At 38.9% G+C, this 13,797-nt stretch overlaps 1 protein-coding gene across 1 annotated transcript; it reads right to left on the reverse strand.

The window, feature by feature from the left end:
* Nucleotides 1-4,051: 4,051 nt before the first annotated feature.
* LOC104430812 (probable LRR receptor-like serine/threonine-protein kinase At1g53430) lies at nt 4,052-12,878 on the reverse strand. Its single transcript, XM_039314808.1, has 24 exons — nt 12,524-12,878; nt 10,553-10,724; nt 10,389-10,460; nt 9,993-10,061; nt 9,827-9,895; nt 9,675-9,746; nt 9,340-9,411; nt 9,191-9,262; nt 9,053-9,124; nt 8,864-8,929; nt 8,703-8,774; nt 8,351-8,416; nt 8,140-8,205; nt 7,886-7,945; nt 7,747-7,785; nt 7,610-7,656; nt 7,143-7,510; nt 6,761-6,959; nt 6,530-6,664; nt 6,098-6,216; nt 5,711-5,921; nt 5,393-5,630; nt 5,101-5,251; nt 4,052-4,684 (listed from the first exon to the last, which is right to left on the reverse strand). Exons 1-24 carry the CDS (start codon nt 12,630-12,632, stop codon nt 4,271-4,273), a joined length of 3,030 nt encoding a protein of 1,009 aa, XP_039170742.1. The 5' UTR covers nt 12,633-12,878; the 3' UTR covers nt 4,052-4,270.
* Between the last annotated feature and the right edge of the window lie 919 nt (nt 12,879-13,797).

Raw genomic sequence — 13,797 nt, forward strand, 5'->3', positions numbered from 1 at the left:
ACCCAAACGAAGACCGTCTTACCCCAATTCCAAACAATCCTCTTTAAGCAAGGGACCTTAGATTTGAGCTCAAGTGACGCAGAGTACATCTCTGGTATGCCACCACCAGACTGGTTGTTCGCTCTTGCTTCCAATATCAGTGTCAGGCAGGAAGTGAACTCCAGTGCAATGATGTGTTCGGTCATATGCATGTTGAGCGCTTGCGACTATGATTGGAGACCGCTATGGGATGAGCGCATTTGAGAAAGATCTCCGCGAAGCAAATGGGTTGGCTTTTGAAGGGCAGCATGTGTTAGCTGAGTTCACTACTATGTGGAGGAGGCCAATGAGTTGCAAGCCCAAAAAGGGCTTGAGCCCATATGCTCTTGAGGTGTAACAGTAACAAAAGAAAAAGAGAAAACAAAAAATCTGGGATTTGGGATAATATCTAATTTACATCAAGCTGGCGTCAGAGATCGATTCGTGGTCCGATTGAGCTGAAATTTTGTCAGCATGTTCGTGGCACAATTTTCTCGAATCTGAACAGTTTGATTTTCATTTGAAGCTCCTTACATCAGGTTTTTCCATGTAAAAAATCGTCTTGTGTTCGTGTGCTTGGTATTTATTTTACTCTACTATATCGATTCCTATTAGGTTTACACAAGAGAGGAGATTATTTTATTTCGCTACGTTGATTTGATATTTTTCGAATTATTATTATTCTCCCATCAGCATGGTCAGGTAGCTTGAACTTGCCGTGACTCCATGTGTGGAAAGAAATTCCGGCCTCATCTTCAAAGTAATTCAATAGAATTTAGAGCTAGTACTGTTGAGATACATCTCAAAAACCCAAGTTATCTACGAGTCATCCTGCCTATCATCGTGCCTCGGAATATAAAACAGAATTGGAAAGAAATCATTTATAGACATGCTCACTCTCAACAAGATATAATGCCTGAAAGATGCCAAGCTTTCGGTTGTGTTCAGACTCCGGCATACAGAGTAAAACTATGACCTCCAGTTCTTGGTTATGAGGGCCATTATTCCTATCTGCCTTGCTCGCTTCTGAACGATGAACAATGCGTTCACCTGAAGAGCTATCGATGGAGAAAGATGGAGTAAATTGCACAAAGGCTACTGGGTTATGTTTAGTGTAAGCAAAATTCAGGGTCTCTGTTGCCCCAATTGGTTTCGTCACCCAGTGTTTCGTTGCAAAACCACCCATTACAAACCAAGAAGCTTGAGGAAGACGTAGATTGAGCAGCATAGGGCCCAACAAAACCTCAACGCCAAATGCGTGTTTCTTCTACGGTCACTCCTGCTATTGTTACCTCACATATCTTCAGTACTTTTATCTTGAGAGATGCCTTGATGTGATCCAGCGTTTGAAGTGGGAACAGCAAAAACATGAAAGACTAGGATGACAACCAGATTGGAAACGCCAAGAATATAGTCATTAATCTCGCTTGAAACGCAGCAAACAAAATGATCAAATTTGCCAAGAAAATTATCCTGTTATGGGCAATTCATTATTACCTACTAATCGAGCATACTCCGTATCTGACATTTGAGTGCACCACTTACATATGATCGTACTTCCATTTGTTTGATTTTGATCTCTCCTTCGATTTGGTTTAACTTGTGCCTCAGCATTTGCATTCATAGTGAAGCCTGCTTCATCTTTTGCTTTCGAAGCTGCATTTTCCCTTGTTCGCTCATGACCACTCATGCCATAATTTAAGGGTTGGACTTCCCCGGAAAGATCTCAGTGGACCTCGTCAGATGAGCCGAATTTCTGATATTTACAATCCTTCATTATCTTGTCAGCCCCATCTATTGCAAATTTGTGTAGGGAGCACTTAATCAAGTGAGATAAAGTTTGATCTGTGGCTCATTTCTGCAAGGAACTCAAAACAACCTTTTGGGGGATAAGTACAGTGTCATAAGTTGTGTACGGTGCTCACTTTGGTGCTAAAAGTTTTTGCCTAATCACTTAAGTGCCAAATCGGAAAAAAAAAAAACAATCACTTTGGTGCCATCGGCGAGAAATTCTGGTCAAAATGATTACATAGCTTTATATTTAAAAAAAAATCGATAAACCTTTTAAACAACGTCATTTTCTGTCCTACTTAAGAAAACGACGTCGTTTTGCCATCATATGTAGATGGCTTAGGAAAAACGATGCCATATAGCTAATTTGTGATTGAAATTATGGTTTTTTTTTTGTTCATCCTCGCCGACCTAGCTTGCTTGGCCACCGTCGCTCGGCCACCGTCACTCAGCCACCGTGCTCGGCCACCGTCGCTCAGCCACCATGCTTGGCCATCGTGCTCGGCCACCATCGCTCGGCCAAGAGGTGATGGGAAAATAGAAGGCGAGGGCAGAGGAGGAGGAGGAGGAAGAAGGGGGATTGAAGGTGCATAGAGAGAGAGAAGACGAGGAGTGCGAGGGAAACAAGGAGGGCGCATATGGAGATGGTGGATTGGGCTCTATTCAAAGAGTGGCTGGTGCTGGTGTTGTTCTTTGCGGAAGAAGATGCCGCCACCATGTCTTCTCTCTTGTTGGTGTTGTTCTTCGAGGAAGAAGACAACATCGCCATGGCTTCTCACTCTCTCTGCTGGTGTTGTTCTTCGAAGAAGAAGACGATGCCGCCATGCCTTCTCTCTCTGCTGGTGTTGTTCTTCGAAGAAGAAGACGATGCCGCCATGCCTTCTCTCTCTGCTGGTGTTGTTCTTCGGGGAAGAAGACAACGTTGTCGCCATAGCCTCTCTCTCTCTCTCTCTCTCTCTCTCTCTCTCTCTCTCTCTCTCTCCCTCTCCCTCTATTTGGGCTCTCTCTCGCTGGTGTTGTTCTTCGGGGAAGAAGACAACGTTGTCGCCTCTCTCTCTCTCTCTCTCTCTCTCTCTCTCTCTCTCTCTCTCTCTCTCTCCCTCTCCCTCTATTTGGGAATTTAGGGTTTCGACTTTGGGTTTAAGACGCCAAACAACGTTTTGGTGGTTTACACGCTGACTAAACTCTCCGGCGAGCCACATTAGTATAAGAAATTAATAAAAAAATGCCACATCGGATTTCCGGCAGTTCAGATTGGCATTGGCACCAAAGTGAGCATTTTTCAAAATTTTTTGACACTTAAGTGATCCAATTGAAACTTTTGGCACTAAAGTGAGCGCCGTACACAACTTATGGCACCGTTAGTATACTTATCCCCTTTCTAGGAAGCTTTCGATTCATCCACTATAGCAGTATTATACTCTTTAAAGACTTGGAAGTGTTAAGCGTGTTCGCACGGAAGTGGCGGTTGGAGAAATTCAGTCATGGAAAAACAAAAGATAAATATCGGACAACTGTCAATTGTTTTGGGAAGTTAAAAGATTAGATTATTTATGTCAACTTGGTGTCATCTTTCACCCAGCAAAGTTCAGGATGAGCTGTTGCTGCAACTTGACAGGCATTACAGTCGTGATTCTGCCATTTTGTCTCTGTTGAAATTTGGAATTTGCGTGGAAGCATGGTGTTGATATTAATGATATAGTTTGCGGTTTAATGTGTGCAAATTTACATGTGCGTAGGATGTTTTTGGGAGAGAATGGACAAGAGACAAGATAAAATAGTTCAATGATATAGGTCATGGGATAATGAAAAAATAGTTTCATTATTTGGAGAAAATATCTGTACCAATATGGTTAATGGAGGCGTTGTTGGAGGATAGATGTAGACTATATGATCTCTACTCCCCACATGCACAACAATGAGCTCTATCTTTATGAGTAGAAGATTACATTAAGTCATGCTGAAGAATGTTTCTTTTAAGAGGTCAACCTCTATAAGTGCACTTTCGTTGGGAACACACCATAGACAATGCCTGAAATCGATAAATCTACAATTTCTGAACTACAAGCTTAGCAACTAGACATTCCAAAAACCTAGTTCGTGATCTTAGGTGCTTCTATTATATCAAATCGAGTTAAAACAATGAAGGAAACGGAACGTTCTCGTGAGTATCTTGAATTTTTATGGACAAAAAAGGGTAAATTTATTGTGCACATACTTTACCGAGAAATTCGAAATATGAAAAATCATACAATTGAGAGTCACCTAGATGAAGCCATACCTTGTGCCTAAAGGCCAGCACATGCTCAATTCTAATGCGAGGACTTGGACGGACGATAACGTGGTTATATAACATCCTTCAGCGACATTCTTATTCTCTATATTTCCACCGTATGATTCCTGTACACTATTGGAGAGAAAAATTGATGAACACATAATAATTACTAAACGAATCCGAGTCCTAAACATCTGGGAGAAGCTTGCTCTCTGAAGAATGGCTGCGGGTCTCACCCCTACTTGTGAAAGAAGCTGAAGTTTCCATCCATGGACCTTCTAAAGACATGCTTCCCGGCACCTGGCGAGTGTCCTGAGAGAATGTTGAGACATTTGTTTGGCTATTATTAGCTAGCCTATCGAAGGCTATGAACCTAGGATCTAAATTTGTAGCGGCGCGCTTGATTATTGGTGCTTGAATCGCGCCTTTCCCTTCGAGCATGCTCACCACAGATGACATCGGCGGCCTGAGAGTTGGTGAAGGATTGGTGCATAGTAGTGCCAGGTTTAGCATTCTCATTGCCTCTTCCTCGGAGTAATTCGAGTCAAGACGTGGATCCACGAGTTCAAGAACGTTCCCTCGCTCTTGTAACACATAGGCCTTTCATCATGTACAAATAGAAATAGAAGATTAGTCAGTTATCTTGCTTTTAGAAACAGAAAACAGTTTTAGGAACATGAGGAGAATAGATTACTGATAGATGGAATCTCATCATGTTCATGCATTCATGCTATCCACCGCTGAGAATGCTAATGCATACATATCAATATGACAATAATCTAAGCTTCTAACCCATCTTTTCTTTTTCTTTTTCTCTTTAGGGACAAGTCCTTCAAAGAAACTATTCCTTCATATATTAATTTAGTCTGATAGAATTTGTACTTAATAGCTTGTTCCATCATTTAACTATGAAGTCCCATGCCATCTTTCTACCTGCAAGTCCTCAAACCAAACCCGGAGAATGTAGAGAAAGAGAGCTTCACATCCAATATCACTTAAAAGTTGCTATACATTACCCAGTCGAGGAGATAAACAAATTCTTCCTTCGGCCTGTAATTTGTGTTGCTCTTTCCACTGACAATTTCCAAAGTGACGACTCCAAAGCTGTAGACATCGGCTTTGTCTGTCAAGTAGCCCCTCATCGCATATTCAGGAGCCATATAACCTCTGAGGCAAGACAAAATAGTAATGGTGAATATGGCCATAGAAGGACATTCAGGGTAAACATACCGATTTGTAGCAATCAAAAGTTCATTAGACTAAAGCTAATTAAAAGAAGAGAATTAACTAGAATAATAGAAGACTTACATTGTTCCAGCTATCCTTGTGCTGATATGCGTATTCTCTTCTTCATCGAGTTTGGCCAAACCAAAATCTGAGATCTTGGCATTTAGTTCCTTATCAAGCAGCACATTTGTTGCTTTTATGTCCCTATGAACAATTTTCAATATAGATTCCTCGTGAAGGTAAGCCAATCCCCTTGCTATTCCCAAACATATTTTCTTTCTTGTGGCCCAGTCCAACTGAATTAGCTGCTCATCTTGTCCTAGGAAGAGAGAGACAAAGAGAGTTTAGTTGGATGCCCATTAATAGCATATTAGTCGGCTTAGGAAAAGCATCTTTTACCAAAAATTGCATGGGCAAGACTATTGTTCTCCAAATATTCGTAAACTAGCAACAACTGATTTCCTTCAATGCAGCAGCCGTAAAGCTTTACGAGATTTGGGTGCTGAAGAGCAGATATCATGCCTATCTCATTGAGAAATTCACGATTGCCTTGTTTTGATTTAGAAGAAAGCTGCTTCACAGCAATTATAGTTCCATCCGACAGTATTCCCTAAAATTAATAATACGAATTTAAGACTCATAACAGATCATATATTATTTCATTAAAAAAATGGTTGGCTTGACAAGATCTGCAATGTAAGTCTAAAACAAAGATACGCACTCGATTTATCATATAATTCCTTCATATTGAATGGAGGATGAAGTTATGAACATACTATGAATTACCTTGTAAACCGGCCCAAACCCTCCTTCACCTATCTTATTCACAGAAGCGAAGTTGCCCGTAGCGGCTTTGATTTGCCTTAAAGTGAAACGGCCAGTTTGGAGATCTAGCCCACGTAATTCTGAAAAAAAAAAAAAAAAAACAAAGAGAAAAACCAAGGTATTTACCAAGAATGCAATAAAAAGAATTAAGGAGCTCTACAACAAACTATCAATCTAAGGAGTGATTCACTTATATGGTCTATGCCTCATAGGCATGCAATCCTAATTAAAAGCAACAAGGTTAACTTTTGCAGTATTACAATTTACTCATAAGAATTCCATAAAAAAATAAGAAAGCAAATAAACAGTCTTGAAATAAGCATCATATTTGTGTAATGAATCAAAGAGTGACAAATTCTTGCGTGAGCAGATATGTCAGTATGATAATCTCACCTGGATCTTCAACTTCTTTGCCGCCTAAGAATCCTGTTAGCCTAAGGACTAGTAATATCAATAAAAGGAGAACTGCTGAAGCTATTGCGATTCCAATGATTGCTCCAGCTGATAGTCCGCTTCCGACATCAAAGTCTACGAGCAGGAAAAAATTGACAAATTTATATGTAAATACTTCAATGACCACATGAGGAAAGAATAATAGAGATCCGTATGTCAGCGTTGACTTACTCGATGTCACTGCAATGGCGGAAATAAGTGGTCCATAGGTACCTCTATCAGGAATGGCTGCGGTTCCCTTCCCTGACCAATATAAATGAATCTCCAAAGTAGTGCCAGTCACAGTAATGTTATCGAAGTCCCTGAATATGCCCTTCCCGACACCTCCCGCTGCTTCTGCAATATTAAAATCCTTCAACACTAGATTGCCCTGCAGAGTTAACAAGAATTTCAGTAAGAAAAGATCGTGCTCTTGTCAGATTGTTGTGTGTAGGCCTGTCACACACCAAGTCATAATAACAATTCCCAAGTCAAATTCCTCAACAAAAGACGATAACTCAGCAAAATAGACGAAATAAAATAATAATCGGGCGAAAAATTTCACTTCACTTACTTGTATCGATACATCGAATATACGTCTCCCGAGGCTGCTATATGTTTCGTCATTGGAATATTGAATTTCAGCAAAATAAAGCCGCACTTTGTAACTTCCTTTCATCATGCAAAGGCCATAGTATCTAATTGACCAAGGGGAAAGGCGAGCTGTTTGGTAAAGTTCGGAGCCATTCACGTTCGTAGAAAATGGGTTACTCATGGTGTAACCAGCTTTATCATTTCCCATATAAACCCCGGTGCTGCTGTAAGCCCACTTTTCTGAAGAAGAATAGAAAATTGATGGCCCGTCTTGACTGGTGTCCGCTTCATATTGATTCTTTTCAAAATGCATTTTGGCTCCTCCACAATTGATAAATAAGGAACGGTCTGAATGGATTGTCGGATGATATTGCGTTAAAACATGATAGGGGACAAAAGTAGCTCAATATTTATGCTCAACAACAATTCAAACATAATAGAACTCACATTGTGCTTTCCCATTGCAGGGTAGATCCTTCTCCAGGCACCAGAGCCTAATAGGATCAACCAGAGAGAATGTCGGTAATATGATTTTCACATGCAATTATCAACAATGTGAATAGCTCTGAGCCAAAGAGACTTACGAGTTGTTTTGATTAGATGAAAAGCTGGAAACCAAATTACTGGAAAGCGACACAATGTGTTAGAAAATAACTCCAGAAATGTGGGGACGAGACAGAAATACAAAATTTCTGCCTTGAGAGAGAATGTGCATTGACTCACACTTTTGATTGCTGACAACTAATTACAGGAGAACCGGTGAAATTGTTGTAAGATAAGTCGCTGCAGTTCATACCTTGACCTAGTTAGTGCGCATATTCACCCCAATAAATAATGACAGAACAACATTGAAGAGTGATATATTAGATGTGAACCCATAAGTCTCATACTAAGAATTATGAGTCAAATCCTGCAATCTATGACCATCTTATGGAAAAGCAAGAACGAAGAATTGGATATTTTCGTAGGAGACTAACAGAGATTGCTTGCTCCCTGTTACCCAACTGGGTACTGCTCCGGTAAGGGAGTTGTTTGTCAGGAACCTACATTCACAAATAAAAGTCATGTAACACTTGTCCAAAAAATTGTTTGGAATCCAACTACATGAGGTGTATATGATCCTAGTGAGGAAGGAAAGTCAACTACATATTTGCTGAGACACTAGGAGTAGTCAAGAATCAAAATTACATGTAATCCAGAGCAGCTCCCATCATTTCAGGAACTTGACCGGTCAATCTGTTGACGCTGAGGTCTCTACCCAAAGATGAGCAAATAAAAAGAGATGAATCAGATAGTTTTCTTGAGAAAATGCAGAAGTTCATGTAATTTGATCTTCAAATTAAGGCCCTTCTCATTCATGAAACAATTCTCTTCTCGAAATATGAAATGATCTGTCGAGACAAGTACAAGATCTGTCGAGACAAGTACAAAATCTGTCGATGCTTAATAACCGATCCACTGGATTTTTCAAAGAAAAGAACACAAATCACGTGAACATTTTGAGATCAAATGAAAAATCCACCTCATTATAGCAACTTACAATGTTGTCAAACTTGTCCATTGCCCAATGTAATATGGAATTGAGCCAATAAGTAAGCAATTTCTCAGAATCCTGCAATGTTAAAGACAATAGTTAATGGAAATTTAGCCTTAAAATATAGACAAAAGAAACAAATCAATTATTTCTTATATGGAGCTCACAATATTTTCATGTTCATGCCCTGCAAATTAGGAAAATTTGAGCTCGAACCTTTCAAATCCGAGATTCTCCGAATGCATATAAAATCACTCCATCACATAACATTAACATCCATTCTACATCTAGAGAAAAAACATAATCTTACTAAATTATAAGAGATGAAGAACAATTGCATATGATCAAATGCTCACAACTCCATCAAGTTTGTCAACAACGATATGCTTGAAGGAATAGGTCCCTCCATAGATGTGCCTTGCATGTCCCTGAAATGTTGTCATATAAGAACAACTTTCGAGTATTGCACTAATGAAAAGGATTGGGATACGCACAATCTTGTAATTTTGGTCCAATTCCCGATAAAATCAGGTATCTTTCCTGATAATGTGCATCCATCTATACGACTGCAAGTGGTCTACAAATTAGGTCCCATAGAGGAAATTCAATGACGATAGATAAAAAGAATTATGATGCCACTTACAAATCTTCTAAGTTCTTTAGGTTGCCAAATGATTCGGGTATTGTTCCTGTGAAATTATTAGCAGACAAAAGGCTGCCAAAAAAAAAAAACCATCAAAGAATTCAAAATATCGAAGGATCAAGTCTCAATATATATGTGTATATAACATAGAACAAAGTGTATTTTCATCTCCCCGAACAAAGAGAAACTTCATTCCAATTAAAGCAAGAAGATTAAAGTAAGATCTTCTATTTCATAATCTTGCAATCAAGAGAGCTCACAAACATTAAAAAAAGACTTCTAAAATGTGTTATCGAAGCAAAAGTGTGCCGATTAATGTACTATACTTTACTTACAGTCTCTTTAAAAGGCTCAAGTTTCCAATGTTCGGCTCAAGAGTGCCTTCAAGCAGATTGTCCTCTAATACACTAGCATAGACATAAATTTACCATCATTAGGTCTAACACATTCTCAATTCAAAAGGCAAATGATTAATAGCAAATCTTACAGCTCCTCCAGCATGCTAATGTTGCCAATTTCCTTGGGAACACCACTTATGCGATTTCCAAGTGCTGACCTGAAGCACCAAAGTAAAAACAAAATTATGCTTCTTTTTTCTAAGAACCTATAATTAAATTGTGATAATGAAATTTGATGTATGAAAAGAAATTTACAGAATAGTAAGTGGTATCTGAGTAAGAGTTGTGGGGAGCGATCCACTGATGAAGTTACGAGTGATGTCTCTGCTTGCAAAGAGTGCACGCTTTAGAACTTTTACAATTCCCAAGCAATAGTTTGCTTTAGATCCCCATGATTGTTACATTTCTCATATAGATATATGATTGAGAAAATTGATAACTCGGTGTTTAAGAAAGATCAATCAAGAATTACGGAAAAACATTGTCAATAATAAGATAAGGTGAAAATAGAATACTTTTCACCAACTCATAGCATGCTTTTTTGTGATTTTCCCATGAAATTAAAGAACCATGGCCCATTGGTTACATTCAATTTCTTTGGCCAAATTACCTTCCACATAAAAAGATCTCATGTGGTCAAGTCTAACTTACATTTCCCTTAGGTAAGTGAGGTTGCCAAATTCATCAGGAAAAATCCCTGTCAAATTAAGTTCCTTCAACTGGCTGTGACACAAAGAACAACAAGTGAATTGCAATCGATGTACGTGAAAGAAGGATATGGGAAGAAACGAAAATAACTATCAGGTCTTCCATACATGTTTGTGACATGGCAAACTGTGCTGTCATTGAAGGAACAGTTGCAAGTCACGTTGCTTATTATTCCTGAAGCAAGGGTCACATTTAGACCTATACCCCCAATGCACGATGTCTCGTTTACATTCCAATATTTGTTTTGCATTTTCATGGCAATTGTGTTTAGTGTATCAACTGCAAGCACAAACAAGAAATCCTTTATTAGTATCCATTGCTGGAAATATGAAAGAGATTTAGAAGGACCAAATGAACATGTACACTAGCAGGCGCTTGTGAGTTTGTTTGTGGTAATAAGGCTCCAGCCATACAAGCTCTGGTAAGTACTTATTTTATGCGACAACTCTTGTGCATTAGCACAGAACAATGTCGAGCCAACGAAGGTAGCTCCCCTAGGTTAAGGTGATTATAATAGGCTTGACCACAAGTAAGAAAGGCTTATCCAATCTTGGGACTGTAGGGCAATGAGTAAACTTCAGACAGTGCATGGTATTTACTTGATTGAATTAAAACTACGTGCTTGTACAAGCTGCGTATATGGGAAGATGAGCTTGCAACATAAGATATGGTACAGGCGATCATGATAGATTGATTTCATTGTCATGCATATTAAATGCCAATGCCAGCTTCCATATTAGAATAGCAGGAAAAAAATCACAAACAGCGCGTTGAACAGCAGGACATTTAATCTATTTTGTTCGGGAAAAGTAAACAATGTACGTCTATTGGGTGAGAGAAGACTAGTCTCCTATCTTCTCAAGTTTGACCAAATCAGGGGGGTCAAAAAAGCCAATTGTTCCTCTCCCATTGCAATCCAGAGAGCGAATTCGCACCCAAGAAATATATGCCATTTATTCGACCATGTTATGGCTGGCGGGTATTAACTGGCTGACAACAGAGAAGAATCTTTAAATGGTGATGATCATATTACTTCTCACATAATTATGTGATGGTACCTTTTCTTTCCCCATCGAAAAGAGCAGGAATTTTTATATACATGTCAAGATGAGCGCAACCAAATTGCAGGAAGCGGAGTGCAGAAAAGGGTCATCTCCATGTGAACTGGTGGCAATATTCAGGAAGGCCCATCGATCCCAATTATTGCTACCCGACGCAAGACCACTAGCCTGATGTGATATCAATATCACAGATTTTTTTTTTTTTTTTGGTAAGTTCAATATCACAGAGTTGTGAATTTTAACTTCCTGTGGAGTACTGCAAGACTAGATTCTGATTGGACGCACCCTCCATGCACGCACGCCTTCAAGATCTGTCCGAGAGAGATGGGCCTGTGTGGACCCAGACAGACAAGGTTTGACTGAACAAAAAAAACCCAGTACTCCTTCCCCGCTGATTTTTCTTGAATCCTAAATTTCTTTTCCTGACAAGATTAGGATTGTAAAAGGAGGTTGGGAGAAACAATTGCCCTCGCCAACTGCCTGTTCCCAGAAAGGAAAACTTCACCAATAATTTGCCAGTTCGACCAGATAAAGTAGGATTATCTGCGTCATAATTGAGGAAAGAGAGCGTACTTGGATTGGATATGAAAGTCTAATTATGGAGGTAGGATTTTTAGGTTGAGAGACGGGAGATGAAAATTATGCTAGAATTTTCTCATCAAATTAAAACTTTTAGAGCGGCAGGGGGCGGTGGCCGCCGTCGGCAGCCTCAGTCTCAGTCCCTGCTCCGTCTGCTAGGGAGAGTTTTCAGAAAAGGAAATGAAAGTGCAGAAGAAATATCTCCGGCACCCCCCAGAAATTCTTGGACCAGAAACAAAAATTGCGAAGAAAAAAAGGACTGAGAAATGTGATAAAAGCTCCAAACTTTATAGTTCAATTTGCAGATTTCAATGGAGAAGAGCCAGAGAGAGATTCAGGATCAGAGTCCGCAAAGCAATTATCCCACAAAAAAACAGAGGGCCAAAAAGAAAAACTTTAACTGCCATTAAAGGAAAAGTTTTGGTCATTCTGGCGTACCTTCATCTTGCGGCAAGAGTTGAGCATCACAGTCGAAGACCGCACAGCAAATCACGACAAGAACAACGCAGACAACCACTCTGGAAACTGAACCCAGAGGCACCACCATCCTTAACTTCCCCTGCTTCCCCTCGCCTGACACCGACCCAAACTCCGACCTCGATCCCCTTGAAAAACCGTTTGCGAGTGCAAAGCGACGCGAAAATCCTGCCTCGACCACGACCAAAAACAGCACAAGGAGACGCAGGAAGGGAGTGATTTTGGGAGAGGACGTGAGATGACGTTTTTTCGAGCGCTCTGTGTTTGTCCGAGAGAGAGAGAGAGAGAGAGAACGAGAGAGTTGTCGTTGGAGGGAAAGCCTAAACTTAAAGAATAATTTAACTGTTCCTCTTTATCATTTTCCTCTTTATAGGTACTTTATCATTGACGAAAATCAGGAATTCAACATTCCGTAGATATATTTCCCTCTTTGGAAGTTTTCAAAATACTTATTTCTATTGCAAAAGTTAAAAAGAAGGGCTCCCGCATTATTTAAATTTTAAAATGTGGCCGACTGTTTTCCATACTTATTTATAAATTCATGTTATGTAACACGACTAACTGAATAAAGAAAACTTATAATTTTTAGGGTTAATATCATAAAAATCAAAATGGATACATTTATAACAAATTTACTTGTAAAAACTCAAAACTAGTATATTTATAATAAATTTACCTTTTGTTAGTTATAAGAAAAATTACAAATCGGTATATTTGTGACAAATGCAAAGTAAAACTCTAAATTGGTATACTCATCAATTTTCACATGTCATCTAACTTAATAATTAATGAAAAAATTAAACGGAAGCTAAGGAATGGCAAATTTGTCACAAGAACAAATTATTTTTTTATGATAAAAAAAATTAGTTTGAAGTAAAATTGTTATAAAGATATCAATTTGGAATCTTTGATAGTGTTAACCCTAATTTTTAAAATATAATTTTTTTTTCTGCGTTACGTATGATCAACCTCGAAATGATTTTCATTAAGTATACAAAGAGCACTTGAGATTGGGATTAAAAAAATGCAATTTAATGTTACTATCTCAGCTTCGATACTCTTATTGCAAGCATTTACTCTAAAAAATATTGATTCTATATAAATGTGGTATGAGTTATTTCACTTAATATCAAATTAATAATAAATAGGATTTGACAATTGGATGGGCAATCTTGGATTATTGATCTATTGACACATAAATTTTGACGATCCGATCATTGATTTATTACATAAAA

Source organism: Eucalyptus grandis, chromosome 6, assembly GCF_016545825.1.
Source record: "Eucalyptus grandis isolate ANBG69807.140 chromosome 6, ASM1654582v1, whole genome shotgun sequence".
NCBI classification, from domain to species: Eukaryota; Viridiplantae; Streptophyta; class Magnoliopsida; order Myrtales; family Myrtaceae; genus Eucalyptus; species Eucalyptus grandis.

Coding starts and splice junctions, on each gene's coding strand:
- LOC104430812 (XM_039314808.1), bottom strand. CDS start 12,632: ATGGTGGTGCCTCTGGGTTCAGTTTCCAGAGTGGTTGTCTGCGTTGTT. Junction 10,461..10,552: donor GTTTGCCATGTCACAAACAT/GTATGGAAGACC, acceptor TTTGTGTCACAG/CCAGTTGAAGGAACTTAATT. Junction 9,747..9,826: donor ATTAGCATGCTGGAGGAGCT/GTAAGATTTGCT, acceptor TGTCTATGCTAG/TGTATTAGAGGACAATCTGC.